This window comes from Bacillus rossius, chromosome 1 (genome assembly GCF_032445375.1).
Source record: "Bacillus rossius redtenbacheri isolate Brsri chromosome 1, Brsri_v3, whole genome shotgun sequence".
Classification (NCBI taxonomy): domain Eukaryota; kingdom Metazoa; phylum Arthropoda; class Insecta; order Phasmatodea; family Bacillidae; genus Bacillus; species Bacillus rossius.
Genome location: NC_086330.1, coordinates 337672409 through 337692376, shown reverse-complemented (window position 1 = coordinate 337692376; position 19968 = coordinate 337672409). Strand labels below are relative to the sequence as shown.

General features: G+C 33.6%; 1 protein-coding gene across 1 annotated transcript in view; it reads left to right on the top strand.

Moving 5' to 3' along the window:
• LOC134528098 (DNA-directed RNA polymerase III subunit RPC1) overlaps positions 1–15681 on the top strand; it is an 88243-nt gene extending 72562 nt beyond the window's left edge. Inside the window, exons 26-27 of the mRNA XM_063361360.1 lie at positions 13070–13204; positions 15543–15681. Coding sequence (XP_063217430.1) covers positions 13070–13204; positions 15543–15620 — 213 coding nt within the window. The 3' untranslated portion in view covers positions 15621–15681. The remainder of the gene's footprint in view (positions 1–13069; positions 13205–15542) is intronic.
• The last annotated feature ends 4287 nt before the right edge of the window (positions 15682–19968 follow it).

Sequence of the window (19968 nt, the reverse complement as noted above, 5' to 3'; positions counted from 1 at the left end):
AACGTTGACAGGACTTCAACAGCTTCCTTCCAAAATTCCACGTGTGGAGATTGACTGGTTACAGCAGAGCGAAGAGGTTTTCCTGGTTGAGGTTTCAGCATTGTCCCATTGACACTATCAAACAGTCTGTCCATAAACAACAATAGATCTGCTGTATCAACAGCATCTTTGTCAAGAGTTTCTCCTGGTTTACCCCACTGACAGGCCATCCGCATAGTAGCAGACAAGCGTTGACTAAACACTTGACTGCAACAGCTCACTTTCATTTTTTTTATTTTGTGAGGGATAATATGTTCATCTGTGAGCTTAGGACAGGCTCGAAATTCTGTTTCACCACTTCTGCTGTCCAATTCATAGAACTGTTCAATATGTTTCCAGCAAGCTTTTTTTGCGGAGCCATTCAACCTAAATTGAAGACATTTACTTAACAAATTATTACGTATACCTTTAAGGAGATGGGGCGGGTCATATAATGGTACAATTTCTTGTCCATTGATGACAAATCCCATGTTACGGTTTTCAACTTCTGCCCTTAGATAAGTTTCCTGGGTCTGTCGTAAAAGTGAGTTTACAGCGGCAGTATTTGTAGATGACTGGTCACAGATTGTGGCGACTACCTTCAGGCCTGTCTCTTGCAAGGTACTGATCACGTTTTTAATGCATTGTACAAGCTGTGGGGCCTTAAAAGTGCTGTCGGTAAACATGTATGCAACTGGTTGCTTCCACCTTCTTCTGATACCACGCACCATAAAAACCAAAGCATGATCAGCAAACGTTGGTTTCTGTTTTCCATTCCCTAGATCCTGAAACCCCTCTATCCTGTCAACACTTTCACCATATTGAATATTGGGATGAAGGCTCATTTCATCAAACATGAGACAACAGTACCTGTCTTTCTGATTCAACTTGGTCACAGTTTCCTTTAAATGTGCCATGACACGCATGTTGATACCAGGCTTGAAGTCAAGCTTTTGCAGGAGATTATTTAATAGTCTTTTTGAAGGCAGAGAAAAATATTTAGACAGCAACTTATACCCTTTGGGACTTTGTTTCAGGACAGAGAGAGCAAATATCTTATCATTTAATGTGAAGCGCCTACCCTTAGGTTTGTGCTTTTGTGTTCTGATTTGAGACATAATGAAGTTATATGTAACTAAGTCAACTTTATTTATTAAGTTATCAAAAAAACTACTTTCAGAAAATTTTTCTGCTAACTTTACTCTTGTTTTATATTGCTTTACTCGCAGGGAGAGACATCTTTTCTGTCGGAGCAATTTAGTTGCTTCAGAATAAAGCTTCTGTGCTTTGGGAGTGAGTTTCATCTGCCGTGTTGTTCCAGTTTTTTTAAGCAAAGAATTGTTTCTATTTTTTAGACGTGAACCTGTAGGCGGAAAAAAACAGCTGTCAAACAATCAAACAATGGTAAAAATGAAAGAGGTTGTGTTAAGTGTAATAAACATTCTGAAACAAAAAATTTGAACTTTTATGATACTAAATTTCAGTTACTGTTGCATATAATGGAACTGCCAGGAACTTTAATTGGAAGATAAACCAAAATATAAAGCAAACTCAAATTGTATGGAATATAAATGCCAATTAATGAACCAGTCTGAGAAAATGTCTAATTCATTAGAAAATGAAATGCAATATGTAAAATCCCTACTTTTCACTCTATGTCAGGTTCATCAGACAGTCAAATGATTGCATATGGCAGGTTATTCATTCATTATACATTTTTTGCAGTAAATACACTATTATACGTGCATGGTGTGCACAAAATCTGCTAGAAATTTGGAATAGAAAAGTATCATATTGTGTTACATTCTAACTTCTAAAATATAATAACTAAGGTGGCCACCTGGTCGGAGCAGTTCATAATAAACATATTCATGTTACAACAAAAATAAATAACATAATTTTTTTAATTATCATACAACTGTTACATTTTTCCATGGAGTAGTGAGCATGATGTAAATGAGTCTTCAATAGAGCATGATTTAGACAGTAATACTGCTTGGCTACTAATGACAGTTAAAACAGGGAAGTGTCCTAGCTGCCAAAGCATTGTAATTGTGCATGTGCACACTTTGTGTGTCATCACTATTATTTATGTATCTTTCTGCATACAGCTGTGAGAAGTTATTATAAAATAATAATTATATTTAATCTTATAGTTGTTATTTCTTACCAGAATGCTCATTCCTTATTGTTGCATCTGCCATTTGGTTTCCTGTTTCTTCATTCATTTGAAGATCTACTGTGTCAAGGGGCCACACTCCATCGCTTTCGAAAAAACTGATGTCCATAGTATTTGTGGCTGTCTCCTGTCCTTGCTTTTCAATGAAGGAACCTGTAAAACAATTAACCACATTTCCAGTTTTATATTACACACTATTTTATGGAACTCTTGATTTTATTACTCTGAAAGCACTTTAAGGAGATTAATAGTTCCTTCTTAATGCTTAAGGGACATCTGACTGTCCTATCTTGCCCATTTTAAAAATGCTATGCTTGTGTCCCATTATCTCAGAAACCATTAAACCTATAGGCCTACCTTCTAGATTTTAAATATGTTATATTTTATGTGTTTTTATTATACTGTAATAGAATCATTTGTTGTGTGTGCTTTTGGAAAAGACATTCAAATTCTAATAAATAATAATATTTTTCCAAACATTTTAATATAATTATTTTTCCTAATTAAATATTTCTTAATACAACTTCATAATTCTAGTACACAGTAACTTCATAATCACTATCTACAGCTATGCTATAAGTTTGAACTTTGTATATTAAAACTTTTAGAGATAATGGGTTGAATATGATAGAAAATGTAGTCTTCCATAAATCAAGGTCAAAGTTGGAAAGGTCTATAGGAGGCTATACACATCAACCAAATCTCAAGTAAGGCTCCAAATTGTTGGGAAATATACTATTTGTTATACTTTTTATTGAAAGGAGTACTAGAAATAATTTAAATTGTATCCTCAAAGGTCAAAATAATTATTTTAGCATTTAAAATTAAAAAAGTAAATTTATTTATTTTTATGAAATATGTAGTTCAACATTAAAAACATGAAAAATTAAATCTGGAATTTTTTTTTTTTGCAATAGCTAAAAATCATATCATTTCATCCAAGAAAGTTGAAATTTTATTTGGGAATTAAAAATGAAAAAAAGTCAATATTTTTATGTTTTTACTGTCAGACTCTCCTTTATGGTTTATGTATTTGGATAGTTATTGACTTGACTGCTGTTGTTACATTGCCTGTACAGCCTCTTTGTATGAGCATTATGCTCTCTTAAAGCATTTATAAGAATAAAAAAAAAATACATGGCTGCTACAACTTACATGAATCAATGTTGTCTTCAATACCAGGATCAACATCCATAGCTTGAATTTGTGAATTATGTTCATTTGATGCTTTTTGTAATGTGTCCGCTCTTGCCATACATGGTAATTCTGAAATATCTTTTTCACAGCTTGGTTTTCCATTATAACTACCTGTAAATATAACATAATATATATAATGAAATACAACTTGTGTAACTTTACCAGTATATATTCAAAGATGATTATCAAAAAAGTTATCATTAATTACTAATTAACTGCAGGTAATATCAAAAGGCACTTTTCTAAGGGAAAAAAAGCAATTAGTTACTATCTAGTCTTAAAAGTAGCTACAGGCAACTGTGGGTAATCATCCAGTGAAATTTAAAAATACAAAGGAAAAAAGTATGCTTGTTTACAGGTAAATATCACAATATTCTGGAATAAGTTCTGAAGCCCTTGTGTACAGAATTTTGTAATTTTAGGATTGATTAGTTTCAGTTAGGTAAGCTAAAATATTCTTTTAACAAGATTGTGTTAATGTTGCACAAATAATGTGTACGAAGTGCGACATAAAAAAATAACAGTAAGTACTTAGGTTAACTACACTGAATATATTCAACTTTCAAAATTTTTCAAGTGAGTTCCACCGCAACATTAGGGATTATTACTGGAGATGTACCGACAAAAGTATTACACAAAAGGAAAGTTTTATTAATGAAAAATGCTTGCATGATATTTACAACTTGTCTCATTTAGAAAAAACTAATTCTTAAATATGTGATAATATTTTAGGTTAAGACCAAACGGTTACAATAGATGGTGAGCCACAACATCTGTTTGTATCTAAAAAACGCTACATGTTGTTTGAAGTGCTAATTATTGTCGACAGATGTAGAATTATGCACAGAGGTATATGGTTCTGTATTTACAGCAATGTTGAGTTCTAAAATATCTGTTCCATTATGTTTTGGGCATTAAGACAGTTCACGCCTCCGCACTGCTAACAAAAAAAAAAAAAAAAAAAAAAATTAGGTTCAGGTACAACAGGATAATGTGCACAGGATTATGTTATCAGGACAGCCTGATAAAACAGACATGATATGCAATGTAAATAAATGTAAACAAATAGCAATATGGCATAGGCATAGTAATAAAAACTATAAACGGTAGGCTAATATCTTTGTAACGAGTACAAATTTCATAACTCCGCATTCAGTAAAAAACAGAGGAAGGTCAATAGCAATAAATTAAAGTGATTTAAAATTTTTATTTATTTTTTTAATGAAGAACCACCAATTCAGATAAAGACTTTTGTCCTGGTTTTGTTATCTTAAAAAGCAGTAATCTTAAATTTTGGTTTGTACTAACACATTAAACATTCTGAGAAAAGCATCAGGCAAAAGCTAATTTAAAGACGAAAGTACTGACTTCAGGGGAACCATTATATATTACATTAATTCACACAATTAACGACACACAGCCTACCTCCTGCTTAATTCAACGATACATGCCAACTATTGAAATAGGCCTACCCAGATGAAGTAACATTAGTTTGAACTTGATTAAGATTTATTTTCTTTACATTGTTTTCTATTCCAGTATGACCATGCATTGAAGTATGTTCGTTATTAACTGGGAATAACTATGGCACTATAAAGTAGTAATGCAATTCATGAACTATAAAATGTATGCATCTAGGCCTTAAGTGGTATAAATTTGTTAATACAAATTATAAAAATGTTACCTTAATTCCTACAGTTGAAGTTACAAATCTAACGTTTAATGGGCTGCAGATAAAAAAATTTAACTTTGATTCAAGTTTACTTACCTTTTCGTGGATATCCAAAGGAGTTATTTACGGTACCTACTTCTGTGAAATTTGGTAAATGCAATGATGGAAGCGAATAGATCTTTAAATGCTTCGAACCAAGATTTTTGCAGTCATCTATAAAGTGACGTTCACACACGACGTATGTTTTATAAACACGTTCCTTATCCAGCGACAAAAGCCTAGGGTTGTTTATTCTTTCCAGCCATATCTTATACGAAACATCGTCATTTTTTGGCAAGCGATGCCGGATAGATGTTGTATCTCGACATCCAGGAACACAGCATGGCTTTTTTCTAGTCATTTTCACCATAAATGGTCACAACGTGAACAGGAACAATCAATTTTCACAATAACCACACGTGTTTACACTCATTTAAGTAGCCATTTTTAATTTTACCCCCCTCCCGCCAAAAAACACAAATGGTAACTACAGCAACTGCACTCTGGCGGGTGTGCACAGGACTAACAACATTGTTCACTCCCCTCCCATTGAGTTACCGCCCCATGCCTACAACTCACATAGTTTCGGTTCCCTAGCACGTTCGTGCAACTTCAGATTTCTCTCAAAAATTGAAATTTAAAAAATCGAAGGGTTGTGTTAGGTTAGTCACAACATGCTTGATCTTCTGATTTAGCGGCTGAAGTGGCGTTAATACCAAAACGCAAAACTTCGGAAATCTTCGCAAATTCTTGCAGAAAACCGAAACTACGTGAGTTGTAGGCTTCCCAGAAACGTGGCTATACCAAATATTGTAATAGGATAATATGGGAAACTCAGGCCAATTAGCATTGGCGAAGCGCGAGACACCAGACTGCAGCGCATTCTAGCGGCGTGGACTGAAGAAAGCCCCGCGTAATTCAATTTTACGTGCATATTAAAGGCAACATGTTTACACAATTAAGTGCTGTTTTTACCAAAACTAGAAATTCAAACAAATTTAAAGGCTATTATTCATACAGAACTGTTCTCAGGCTTTATTTAAAGGTAGGTGTCAAAGATAGATATGTAATTATGTTTAAAATATAATCTATCAAAATAACTGAACAAGTAGTAGGTAGTATCTAATTGGTTTTCCAGCTGTTTTATTTTTAAGGAAAAAAGAACTAGTTTTAGTAACGGAAGTAAATTGTATGTATGAAATTAACTTCTCACCTGAAAATGTGACTGCATTTTAAATAGAAATCCATAATCAAACCAAAAACATACATATATATATATTTATTTATTTATTAGGTTTAGAAGACTTGATGATAGTGTGATATTGAAATTGGGAGAATTATTAGAAGGAGACAGCGGGAGGCTATAGAAGTGCATAGAAACTAAAATCATTAAAAGTTTTTATGTTGTCACCACAGAGTTAGGTTATGTTTTTTGGGCTGGGGTTATAAGTGTAGCATTGCATGTTTGTTTAAGAAAGATCTAGACATTAATAAAGAATATTAGTTTTGATAACTATTATAGTTTTGTATACATAATTGTATAGTTAAATATGAAGTGACTTTTGAGCATCAATAGTCATTGGCAAAAACTGTTGACACCCTATTTAACAAAACAGACTTAAGGTATAGGATAAGTGTAATTATGACAAAACCTAGCTGCAAGTGTTAACACATTGTTATTATTAACATTAAAAAAATGGTCTAGCAATAGATAAATTACTACCAGTAGTATATTAGCAAGAACCTTCTTAATTTCAGAGTAGTCTAAGGCATGCCACATTTTTGTTCACTATGGATGCTGTAGCGGATAAGTTTTATTCTCCATCAAAGCAGTGTGATTATGGAACTGCTGTTTTTAATATTGTTAGGTTAGGTTGAGTTCAGTTAATCTGAAGGTGATCTCTGCATAGCTTGCCAGTATGCAAGGGAAATGGCTCACTTTACAATAATTACAAAATGTTATACCTAATTATAAGCATATATTAATTTTACGGCAGTACTTTTCATGTTAGGAAATGAAAATGTAAATCGATATTAGTTTCCATGCAAGAGACAAGGTGTAAGTACCCAAATGATAGACCTGTTGTTCCCACCAGCCTGAAGAATGGTGAATAAAATGGGAGTGCCCCGATAAAACCCCCAGGCAATGCAAACGTCCACCATGTTTCCAATTAGTTAAATATCTGTGCTGGTAATCAATTCCCAGTCACCTTGGGAAGCGAGTGTTATCACTCAACCAGTGCATCTCCGTTGGAAGTATTTCTATTTAGACACACTACATAATATAGTAAAGTTGATATACAGGAAATAAATTCTTGGTGGACATGTAAATACTAGACTTTGTCTAGTATATAAATATGTATGTCATGTTATATCAGGTTTCTTCCATTTAATATTTTGGAAATTCCTTCAATATTAGTTATGCAGACACACATATGTAATAGCTGTACTGAAATTTTTTTAATTTACTTACTTCCACTGGTATATATGAAATGTGCATTCCAGTTACAATATGGAACAAAATTAATTTCTTTATAATAAATAACATTTTCAATACGAGAAATACTGTGTCATCATGTAACAATTAACTTGATTCAAACTAGTTGAGCATGTTAAAGAGTGCGAGGTTAGTCAGCATTTATGTAGAACTTCATATCCATAGGAACACTAATAGCATGCAAGTTGGGATTGTAAAAATAAAAATACAACCTCCACACACAAATTTTATATATTTATTTGTGCTATAAATTTTTTTTTTTCAATTGTGGATTACTAGTCATCAAGATATTAGGGCATAATCTCTTGTTATCAGATATTTTTTAAGATTGGTTTTACAGGATGAATACACAGGACATCAAATTGAATATCAAAAATTGAAATACAGTTGTACTTTAATGAAACACATTTCAATATAACAAAATTATACCAAACCTTATTTTCATAATTACATACTTTCAAAATGCAGAAGTAACTACATAACATAATCCTTTCAGTACATTATTCATAATATTTGTAATATCTGCTTCTAGAAATATTACAGAATACACTTGATAGTTTAAAAATTTAATTCTTACAATTTTTTTTTTAGCTGTAACTTAAAATTCGAAGTACCTACAGCAACCAAACAATTTTACCGGCAGGTGTGACACAAAATTAAAAAATTTTCTTCACAATGATATAAAGAATCAACACATTTCAGATGTATGTATTAGCATTCTTCTTGGCTGGCTTCAATTTTATGTAATTCGACACATTTCTAGCTTCATTCATTCAACCACTATATGAATTAGATACTTCATCTTAAGGTTGCAACATAAACATAAACTTTAATGTCATTAAACTCGTTAAGTATAATAGAAATTGTCAACACATTACAATATAAGTACATGAAACATTTATATATACAAATAAAATATTACATTATTATAACTTAGAAAAACATAAGGTCACTAAAATTTAAATTGTTACATTCTTCCAATGAATACAATGCATAAGTTTTAAACCACTGTACCAAAGATCATCTTAACTTATTAAAAGATACATATCTAGCACTTAACTGTAACCTGTTACAACAATTTTACACCTATGTTATTTAAATTCATCTGAGTCTTGGATAATAGTCTGCAATTAACATAAATTAAATCTCTTATTTCTAGTATTGTAATCATGCACACTTTTTCTTAAGATATGTCGCTAAATTACTTTTAATAAACAATAAACAATGTAAAATAAAAATACAAGGTAACGACATGAGTATCTTAAGATTTATGAAATGCTCTCTACATCATTCTGTCAGAAATTCCTACCATACTTTTGATTACTTTTTACTGCCATAGAAAAAGCCATACGCTTCAGCTGAATTACTCCATACTCTAATTCCATAAAGGAGATGAGTATGAAATGAAGCGTAGTAGGAATTAATTACTAGTTGTTGATTTGTACAATATTTTAATTTTCTTAGTAAATAGGTTACCTTCGAAAGACGTTTGTTAGGACATTTGTGTAAGAATTCCAATTTAAATTACTCTCAAGATAAATACCAAAAAAATTTACAGTATTTAATTGTTAAGTTTTTAAAGAAAAAAAATATTGTTTTATCATGTTTAGCAACTAACTTATTTATCTTAACTCAGTAATGAAACTTATCAGAAGCTTGTAAAATTGTGAGATGTAAAAAAATCTGGATATTTATCATTATTTAAAAAGGTAGTGTAAACGACATATAAAATACATTTCCCATTTTGTACATAATCAGGTAAGTCATTGAAGAAGATTAAAAAAACAATGGTCCAAGGACTAATCCTTGTGGTACTCTATCTTTTTAAGGCCCAATATGCCTAATGTTTTATCTTTTATTTTGAAAATTTGCATCCATTTAAATAAGAAGATAATAACATTAATTCCATGTTCCATCCTATAGAATTTAAAGATATCTTTAAACAACTTGGATAATCTCCTTCCTGAAACAACCAATTAATTAAGAAAGTGACAGGAACTAGTCATACATCATGCAATTGCCTAATAATTTAATTAGAACCATAATAATCCTCAGAACGAGAATTACTTAAACTGAAGAAAACATTGTTTACATCACTTACTGTTATTTCAATACATTTAAAAATTGTTGTAAGTTACCATTTTTTTGTTTGTGACTTAACAGTTGTAAAACATTATCCAAATCAACACCATGATCATTGGGGCCTAGCATTTTCACAAACATTTGCAAAGCATTGAACTGATATAGGTGTATCTTTATTTTTATGTTTTATATTTTTTATCTCGGCATTGATCGCTCTCCAAGCAGACATATATTTATTATTAAAATTATCCATATGAAGCTAGTCAATGTAAAAATACAAAATGTCTTAACATCATTTACTATATCAATAAAAACATAACAAAAACAATTTCACAGTTGAAAAATATTATAAATGTATACACAAGTCTAAATTATTTGTAAAAGTGCATTATTCTGAAATAAATATATATATTTTTGCATGAAACTATATAACTATATATACGTTGTAATTTTTGCAGCCAAACACCGCACAAATATTTCCGGCCATTCTGAATTACTGTTCACATAATAATGAGTTCATTTATTCGCAAATAGAACCATAATCTTATCACACCAAACACACTTCAATGCCTTTTACCGCGTTTCCAAAGCGTAGGTTCAGTCCACGCCGCCAGGTTCGCTGAAAAACATGTCTCGCATTTCTTTTGTCTGTTTCCCATATTATCCTATTACAATATTTGGCTATACTACATGTATAACTTATTTTTACATGTGTAGGGTGCATTTGTTTTTATAGTTTAAAAAACCGTACTACTGAACATGTCTTCTAGGAAACGACTTGAAATGTTAAAAGCAGTAGATAAAGAAAATAAAAAGACTGATGTGGCTAAAAAGTTAGGTATCTCCAAATCAACATTATCCACAATTCTCACCCAGTGATCCAGTTTGGAAGACAATAAAATGTAAAAAAAAATTCCTAACTTTTAAATTTTATATTTTTGATTAATTACAGCATTGCTTGTACCACTCATATTGGTATTAGATTTTCTACTTTGTTTTTTAACAAGATCGAGTTATGTTCAAAACCCCAAAACAGGCAATCATTGTGATTTCGGTATAAAGAACTTCATTATAACAAACTGCCATAATTTTGGTCCCTTCGTGTTCTTTATAATGAAGCTCTACTGTACTGATTTACATAAAATCACAAAAAAAAAATATTTTTCCATTGGAATGGGGTTGGGGGAATTCAAAATTTTTGAGATTGATAGGGTTTGTTATGTGGAGGGTTTTTATTTTCCATTATTCAGAAATGTAAATGATAATAAAATTAATAAAACACTAGACCAATTTATTATGGTTTGTCTGTGACTTAGCAACTGCATTATATATCACTTTACTTAATTTTGCTAGGAGTTATAATTATGTATATTATTACTGTCAAAAAACTAATAAGGCTTTATACCTGTTTGTAAACAGCACACAACGCTGCAAAATGTGGCAAAGAAAACTTGTACGAATCTGGTAGAAAACATCCGGCAATAAAGTATTAACAGAAAAAATGGCCAGGTTATCATGTCATGCTTCAACATGTACACTTAGCGGCTGTCCTGATGCCACCCAAACCCCCCCCCCCCCCTCTAACATTCCGACTGCCACCAGTGATGTACATCTTGTCTTGAAAGTTAGAAGAATTATCTTTTTCCCGTGGGTCAAAAAAAATTGCTTCACAGCACACAAAAAATGGTACTGCCTGTTGTCCACCCTCCCTTCAATTCCACTTCTCCACCCTTAGTCTCGCTTGCTTCAGCTACATAAAAGCATGGAGCTTAACCTTCTTGATCTCTCTGACGTGGTATATATAGTTCTGACCCACGTCTGTTCAATCATAACTTTAATGAAAATACCTTTATTTTTCCTCATAAAATCAGCATCAACTGGACCTAACGCTCAATTAAAGATATAGTTGCTCCGCGCATTGTACCATGTTTATTCTCATTTTAGTTACAGTAGGTATGCTTTTCTTGGTATTTTTTTCTTTTCGAAAGATGTCTGATATTAAAATTAATTCTTGATTCATATTCAAATTTTAAAAAATTTCAAATTTTTGCCAGAGATAACTGAACACTATCAAGGTGCAAGAAATGTAATATGACTATATTCCCGGGACTATTGAGGGGTCACAAATTAAAGGGTTTTACTGTAATTACTATTTTCTAGAGCTGGGCAGGATAGGGAATATTTGTTAAAAAAAAATTTCCTATGGGGAAAAAAATTTCCACAAGAAATGGGATCGGGAATTATTTTAGTTGCAATTTCAAACATTTGCATGATATTACAAAGGATAAATGTTGTCACTTTTCTTGTACAGCCTCCATATCAGGTGATTATAATACATAAATAGAGGCAGGTATTTTTCAAGGACTGTATAAAACCACAAAATTAGACTAACCTTATTTCATTTTATAACCATGAAACTAGAACAAAAAGCCTAATTTAAAAAAAAATTACATTTTTAACTCAAGAGATTTACTTGTTTTAGTTATTTACAGTGGCCACGTACTTGTTTGGCAATATTACAAATTTATTTACAGCGAATTTTCACTTGACTCTGTCACTTTTATTCACATTTAGGTTTTTTATGTTGCTTCTAAGCACAAGTCACATTTGATTTATGAGAAAAATCAACAAAAAAAGCTACTACTGTGAACATGGTGGTAGATCAATCTTGACTATCAATTTAAACATTGTTTCATCTATCTTGTTCACAATTGGTCCATAGCATGACAGTTCCCATGATTTTTTATGTAGTCCATGCTTTTGTAGCTAAATTTTGTTTATTTTTTTCATTACCGGTAGACAATACAAAACAAACAAATAACTGTTTCTTACGTGTTTAATATAACTAATCTTCGTAGTTTAAATCAAAAATGAGATTAGTTTCACTAATGTTTTGCGACAGAAGTGAAATAACTTTGATGATTTGGTGTGTTTTAAATGTTGAATTAAGTGCTTGTTTACGATTTTGGCTGTAAATACTGTTGACATCGCCGTTTTTAGTTTGTGTTTGAACTGCTGAATATGGTGCATTTTCAATTGCATGCATGCATTGAATTAGGTTGAAGTGCAGTGCTTTCTTGAAAATAGTTTTTTTACCGAAAAGTTTGGCACGTGGACACGTGTACTATCGGAATAAAATTGGGAAAAAGTAATTTCCCTCCCAATGTTCCTATTTTTCGGTAAAAACTGGGATCCCGCCCAGCTTTACTATTACATTAATAATAATGGCTATTTTGTAATTTCAATGGTTCAAAGTTAACATTTTCTAGATTAATACAAGCAATGAATGAGTTTCATTTTTTTAATGATTTCATAGATACTTCATGAATGTACCATATACAACAAGGCTATCACTTCTATATTTACTGTACAACGCTGTTTGTAGTTTGAGAAGACTGCAGACCACTTGTTCGATGCAGCCTACTTTGGACAGAAGGATGCCATCAATGGAGTAAGCGAGTCCATAATCATGGGCATCCCGATGTCTGTTGGAACCGGCATCTTCAAGCTTCTACATAAATATCCTTTTCTTGCTGTTCTATCGTATGTTACTAGTTGTGCATTGTGCACATTGGTGGTGCAGGTTTTTAGTTTAAAGCCTTTACATTTAGTTAAGCCTGTGATTTGTGAGTTGCAGATTTAATACAAACAGAAAATTTATCGTTCCCAAGAACCTGAACCATGTCTTGACTATTAATATGCTTATGTGAAAATTATAATACAGTTGTTAATATATGAACTGTATCATGTTTTATACTAGAATACTTTGGGCTACAGTAATAGTATGCTTTACGATACCTGGGTGATTGAAATCATAATTGAAAATGAATTTTTAAATTGAGACTCACTCACCTCACGTGTGTTGGCTATTTGCAGATGTGCTATCTGTTGTGGATTCCCCTCAGGTAGTTTTTGCCTGCTCTTGATATGATGGAGGGGAGTGTCCTCATACTTGCATACTTTTTTTTTTATCTTGTTTATCCTTGTCTGCATGTTTCATGCCCACCGCTTAATCCTTCGGCTGTTGGTGGGCATGTGACAGATCATAAAATAAATTAATAAAATAATTAAGCCTGTGCGAATATCAGTTTTTTAGTTCGAATTGAATTCAAATACGAATACCAAATTATTCTCGAATACGAATATTGAGTTTGAATAATTTGAATGAGAATTGAAATCCCATAAAACATGTTATATATATATCACATCACATTACAATATGATAGCAGGTACATATTTACCGATACAATGTATGTAGAATCAAAAAACTGACAGTACTTAAAATTTTAAGGTTCTCCAATTTTATAATTAGTTCGTATTAAAAAGTCTTGTCACACCACTACATATTAGCTAATTTAAATTTTTGTGGAGAAACACAAGCTGCTCTACATTTTCGGGGAGTAGACTCTTTCTCTTCTACACGTCACAATGTTGCCAGCTGTTGAGAAAAGTCTCTCACTGCACACTTGTGTGGCAGGTATAGGCAAGTACTTTCTTGCTACCACAGCTATGTTTCGGAAACAAGTGCGCCCCTTCTCTGACCAGAAACTGAAAGGATTTTCATTCTTTGGGATTAAGGGTGCTGCCAGATATTCGTTTACTTCTCCTTGGATAGTTTCTTAGTAGCTTGCAAGAGTAGACAGCTGCTGTTGAAGGTTTCACGTAGGCCCACAGAGAAGACTTCTTAATAGGCATTTCACTTGTAGCCTCACTTGTCTCAGTTATAGTTTCAGCTACTGTGTTCAGCTTACACAGCTTACATACCTCCCTGCACAAATTTTCAACCCATATTTTTTTTTTAATTTTCATCCTTAATTAGTGAATCTTTGAACCGTGGATCTACCATCATAGAAAACACATTTACTTCACAATCTTGGTACACCATGTATTGTGATCGCAAGCTTTTAAGTAAGTTCTTAACAAGAGTTTTTTTTTTTTACGCGCGGGACAGGATAATTGCCTGAGCTGTCACTACGCGAGGAATTTGGGAAGGGTGGGAAGGGTATAAAGTGGGGGGGGGGGGGGGGGTGTTGTGATTTTTTCCGCCTGCATCCGGTCGTTTACTGTGTATTATCCTATTGAAAAACATTTGACGTAGCATGTTAGGCTTTTGGAGTCTTTGCTGTGAGTATGCGGCCAGATGTTTTCCACATGGTCTGTACAATTTTCTTTCTCTTCGCCGTCACGTTCGGAACAAAATTACAGTGCCGACAAACCATGTTTCACCCTCTAATCTGAAAACTATCACCTATAACGTATAGATTTTACAAACACGTATTTATCTTTATCAGTATGCTGACAGTTCAAATCTATTTTAAACGACCTGACGACATTCTTCTACATAAAATACGTTAGTTATCGCTCCGAATTACTGTGTTCAAACGGGCTTTACGTGGCCAGATGTAGTGATCCCGCTCAGCCTTTTTCGTAAATGACTGAATATTCGTTTTTTCGAAGTGTTAGTATTCAAAATCGAATCGAATACGAATAATAAACTATTCGTTTTTATATTCGAAAATTCGAATATTCGCACAGGCCTAAAAATAATGAAAAGTAGTAAGCAAAACATACTAAACCAGGTGGGATTGTAGTATCTCATACTATACCTTGGGTATAATACAATACTCAAAATTTAGTCTTATATAGAAATGTATTTTATGCTAAACGAGTGTATGAATGTCCCCTACCCAAAACCCCCCATGTTCCAGCACTTGTCTCATATGAGTGTAGGAGTGGTAACAACTTCAGCATTGCCTTGTTGGCAATGTAGTCAATATGTTTTTATGGTATCGTACCATTAATTTTTTTCTCTTAGCACAGTTAACAAAGGCTTGAGATTTACCTTAACCTGGTCTACAGCTGACAGGGACAGCAAACCACCGCCAAGAGAACTAATATTTGACGACCCAGCGTTCCACAAGCCGGTTGTAAAATGATTTCTGTACATGTGTGGAGTTTTGTACAAATATAATATTTTATATTACATATTGAATAGGTTTTCAGGCTGCAATCTTGTTTGTTTAAACATGAACAGAATATGATTGACATGCCTCCAGGATTTAATGAGGTCCTGGATGCAGTGGATAAGTTGTACGTGGAGCCTAGCTTCTTACCCGGGCATCAAGACGGTTGAGCCGTGCCCCAAGTGCGTGCAGCGAGACCAGCTTACAGTTTTATTTGGTTTAATTGGGAATAATTTTTTTTAGGGGTGGGGAAGAGTGAGTATGTATGTATGTATGTATTTTTTATATCCCCCCCCCCCCCCCAAAACCACTTCCCCTGTGTACACTACTGGTCATAGCCACTGCCACAACCCTCAACATTTTGCATGACCATTGTAGTTACCACGCTTGGCGGACTATTTAATTGGCAAGGGCGCCCATACCCGGGGGCAGGGGGGGGGGCGTGCCCCCCCCCCCCTTAGCTTTCAGGGAAGGAAAAAATATATAGTGTAGTCAGGTGTTTTACTTTAAAGAAAATTATTTAAATTCGGTATTATGTAGAAGTGGTTCAACACGAAGATATTATTGTATATCGTTTTTTACATGTATACTTCATTTTTTATGTTAGGTCAAGCATTAGTTTCTGCTGCTGCGATATAAGGTGTTGTGTACAGGGAGAAAATGCGGGCAAGCTCAACGCCCGTGGCGAGTCATTCCCAGACTTGCCAACTTTTGAAACCCTCAATTAGTAAAATACATAAAAAATAATATAACACGCGTGAAATGCTTGCGGCAATTGAAAAATTAATAAACTTTCATGATATCACATTTTTTCTAGTAATCGAAATTATGTAATCGTTTTAACATACATTAACATTGCAGACCAACAATCATTCTCATTATTTACCATTATGGAAACATTTTTGCTTATTATCACATCAAAGAAAAAACTTCGTTCCTTGGGGTACCCTACAAATCAACAGAGTGTACCTTTGTTACAATATAAACTGATATCAGTTAACTTCCAGAAGAATCTCCCTGGAGTACTGGTAATGAAAGCAACCTTGACACTATCATTTTCAAACTTGCATCACAAAATGTTACTACTAGTGGATATAATTTGGATTCAGAGTCATTGCTACCGTCGGTCGCGACTGAAAATGCCAGTTTGTAAATTACAAACAATTTTATAGTTTCATCTGTTGCCATCTCTTTCTTTCCGTCGACTTTGTTCTTGCGCAACCAAATTTTTTTGCTACTTCAGAATTTGGAAAAAAAGAAAAAAAGAAAAAAAACTGACTAACGGGCCGGCATGATCCGAAACATTTAAAGGAATATTATGTTCAACCAAAATGTGTTAAACGTACATTCTGCACGTATTACAGCATTGTCTGTGCTGTTATTTTTAGCGAACTAATCACTAACCTCTGAACTGACTGCGACACTTTTAACATTTGCGAGTTGTTTTGAACAGTTCACGTGGAGATTGGTGTCATATCTTCCGCCGTGCCCAATGTTGATGTCGCATCTACACACTGAAAAAATGCAAACTGTGTTCCCTTGCTTGATTTAAGAATACACGGAAAATCCTGCGTGTATGTATCGCGAAATGCCTGAGAATAGTGCGTATCACGTTTCGGGGGCATTTTATTCTTCACTTGATTCCACTTCCGTTAACTGTGCACATAACATGTTTTTATTAAAAACATGCAATAAATTTGTTTCCTAACCTGTAATAAACAAAATCAAAATTGGCTCAGCTTTAACTGAAGAGTCAAAACATACGATTATGCACGACACCATCTTGCCAAACTAAAAATGCTATTTAAACTGGTTCGTGATTGGTTGTAAGCGCATCAATGTAACTCAGGCGGCCAATAAGGAAAGATATACAATAGAACAACTAATTACGTGGTTCGCTGGCCTTCGACCAAAAATATAACTCAATTACTGCACTCGTTTCCACAGCAACAACACATGGCAACAGCTTTCACAAACCATACAATAAAACATTCAAGGCAGACGGAAAATACATGTTTTAATAAACGTCTCGTACTTAAAATTCGTAAAAAATGCAGACATCCTCGTACAATCGTAAAACGGACGTGATTTTCGTACATTTTACGAAAACATCGTAAAGGTTGGCAAGTCTGCATTCCCCTTCGTAATCCTGCCCAAGCTCACGCAATAACACAACACAACAGATTTAGACCAGTCAGAGTTAGATGACGCGACAGTTGACTTGTGCTTGTAGACGGCGAAATGTTTTGCTACTTTTTCGTCATAATAATGTGTATGTTCACAAATAACATCTCAAAACAGAGATTTTTCAATAGTCTTTAGGTCTACCTACAGTTTTATGCATCTGGTCTAGATTTAGTTTAGTGTATTCAGTCAGTATAAATAACTTAAGTGTAAATAAATAAGTGAAAAGTGTAAAGATAAAAACCATTGTTATTATGTAGTGTTTCTTAGTTTTCCTCATTCGTCACATCCCCTCAGAATATTCACAATTTTTAAGGTAACCTTTAAAGTTACTCTAATAAGAATTATTGTTCAGAAAAGTCTACAACGTAAAATTTATGTTGGAATTTAGAGGGAAACCACTTTTTCCCTTCAAAAGTTTTTAAAGGGATAAGGATTCCGCTACCTTCAGTAGACTCAGAAGTAGGGGTGTGCGGGATCCCGACGCTTCGGGAAAAAAGTCGGGAAAATAGGCTTCCCGAAATGCCGGGCGGGAATTTTATTACTCCCGAATTTTTCGGGAAATTGTTTAAAAATTTACAAATGTTTACTAATCATGTGAAAATGTTTTCTATCAATTCGAACTGTTTTTACAACAATATTTTTTATGAATTCGTACATTTTTGAAGGGTTCCCGTACTATTTAAACGCAAAACATCTTTTAAACTTATGCCGATCGTAGTGGCAGCTGTGGTCTGCAGTGAATTATGATAATCGTTTACACATATCTAATTGGAGCATAAAAAACGTACATGGAGTACCTTATTGTATGCGTTCATAAATATATTTCTTCTAGGGTATAAATTTGCAAGATACGTGAATAGTCAGTTATATAACGTTATTGCCGTCACCATCGAATACTTAACCTAAAACCACTGTGTCTCCTTAGACACAAACAAACCACATGTGCAATCCAACCTTTTCGCCAAAGATATAAGAAATACTAGACTTGCGTTATATAACGAAGCGTAACCGTTCTCATTACTTGATAGCAGTGGCGATGTAGAGAACTGTATTGGCACTTTGAAAAATATGAAATCACGTAGTTTTACACCACTGCTCACGAGTATCTAATGTTCTATGATTTTGCTTTGGGAGAAAAAAATAGTTGTTTACTGTTTAGTTTGGCGGGCTTTGTCGGCTGACGTTACTTTATTAAGGCTTGTGCAAAGTATCTGTTCCTATTTTCGATGCCGTTGTATATCAAAACAAACTAGCAGCCTACAAATAATGGAGGTCGCAACTGATCAGCTTGTTACTTGTAAACCTAAAAGTGTTTTGAAGTATTTTGAACGTCTGACAGAAATAATCCCTGGCAAAGTGTGTCTTGTGTGAAACATTTTTGAGATGCGAGCATGGTAGCACGTCTGGATTACTAAGACATCTCAATAAACATCCATCTATAAAAAAATAATTTGAGGATGCTAAAATATATGAAGTCGCCGCTGAAAAAAGAGCAAGTGAAGCAGACAAAAGAAATAGTGGCAAAAAAACAACTAACTTTGCAAGAAACGTTTGAATGGCCATCTTCTCATATTAGAATTAAAAATTTGCATTTTTTTTTTTTTCCCCGATCCTGTCCCGTTTCCCGCGGGAATAATTAATTTTTCCCGAAAATTTCCCGCAGTACAAAAACCTATTCCCGCACACCCCTACTCAGAAGCAATTTACACTGGAATCTCGATTTTACGTACGCTCATGGTCGCTTGGATTGCATTCGTAAAATCGTTATCTTCATAAAATTTTAAACACCCCATCCCGTGAAGATACATGTTATAATTTATTGAACGGAATATATATAATATTAAATAGTAAAAACAATGACTGCCGTCTGCCCTCTGCAGTTGCACCACGCATTGCATTATGTTAACTTTTGTGTGGTGACAGTAGGTTGTCCGACATGCCTTTCTTGGATATCTTTCGTTTTCGTAAGACGCGTGCTACTAAAATAAATTTATATTTGAGTTTGCAAACTTGTCCACTCCTTGCCAGAGATGTCTGAACACAGACGAGACTTTCCAGGGTCGGGTTGATGAGCTGGAAGAATTCACTGCCTTGCATTTTTATGGACTTCACCTTATCATATTTATCAGTTAAT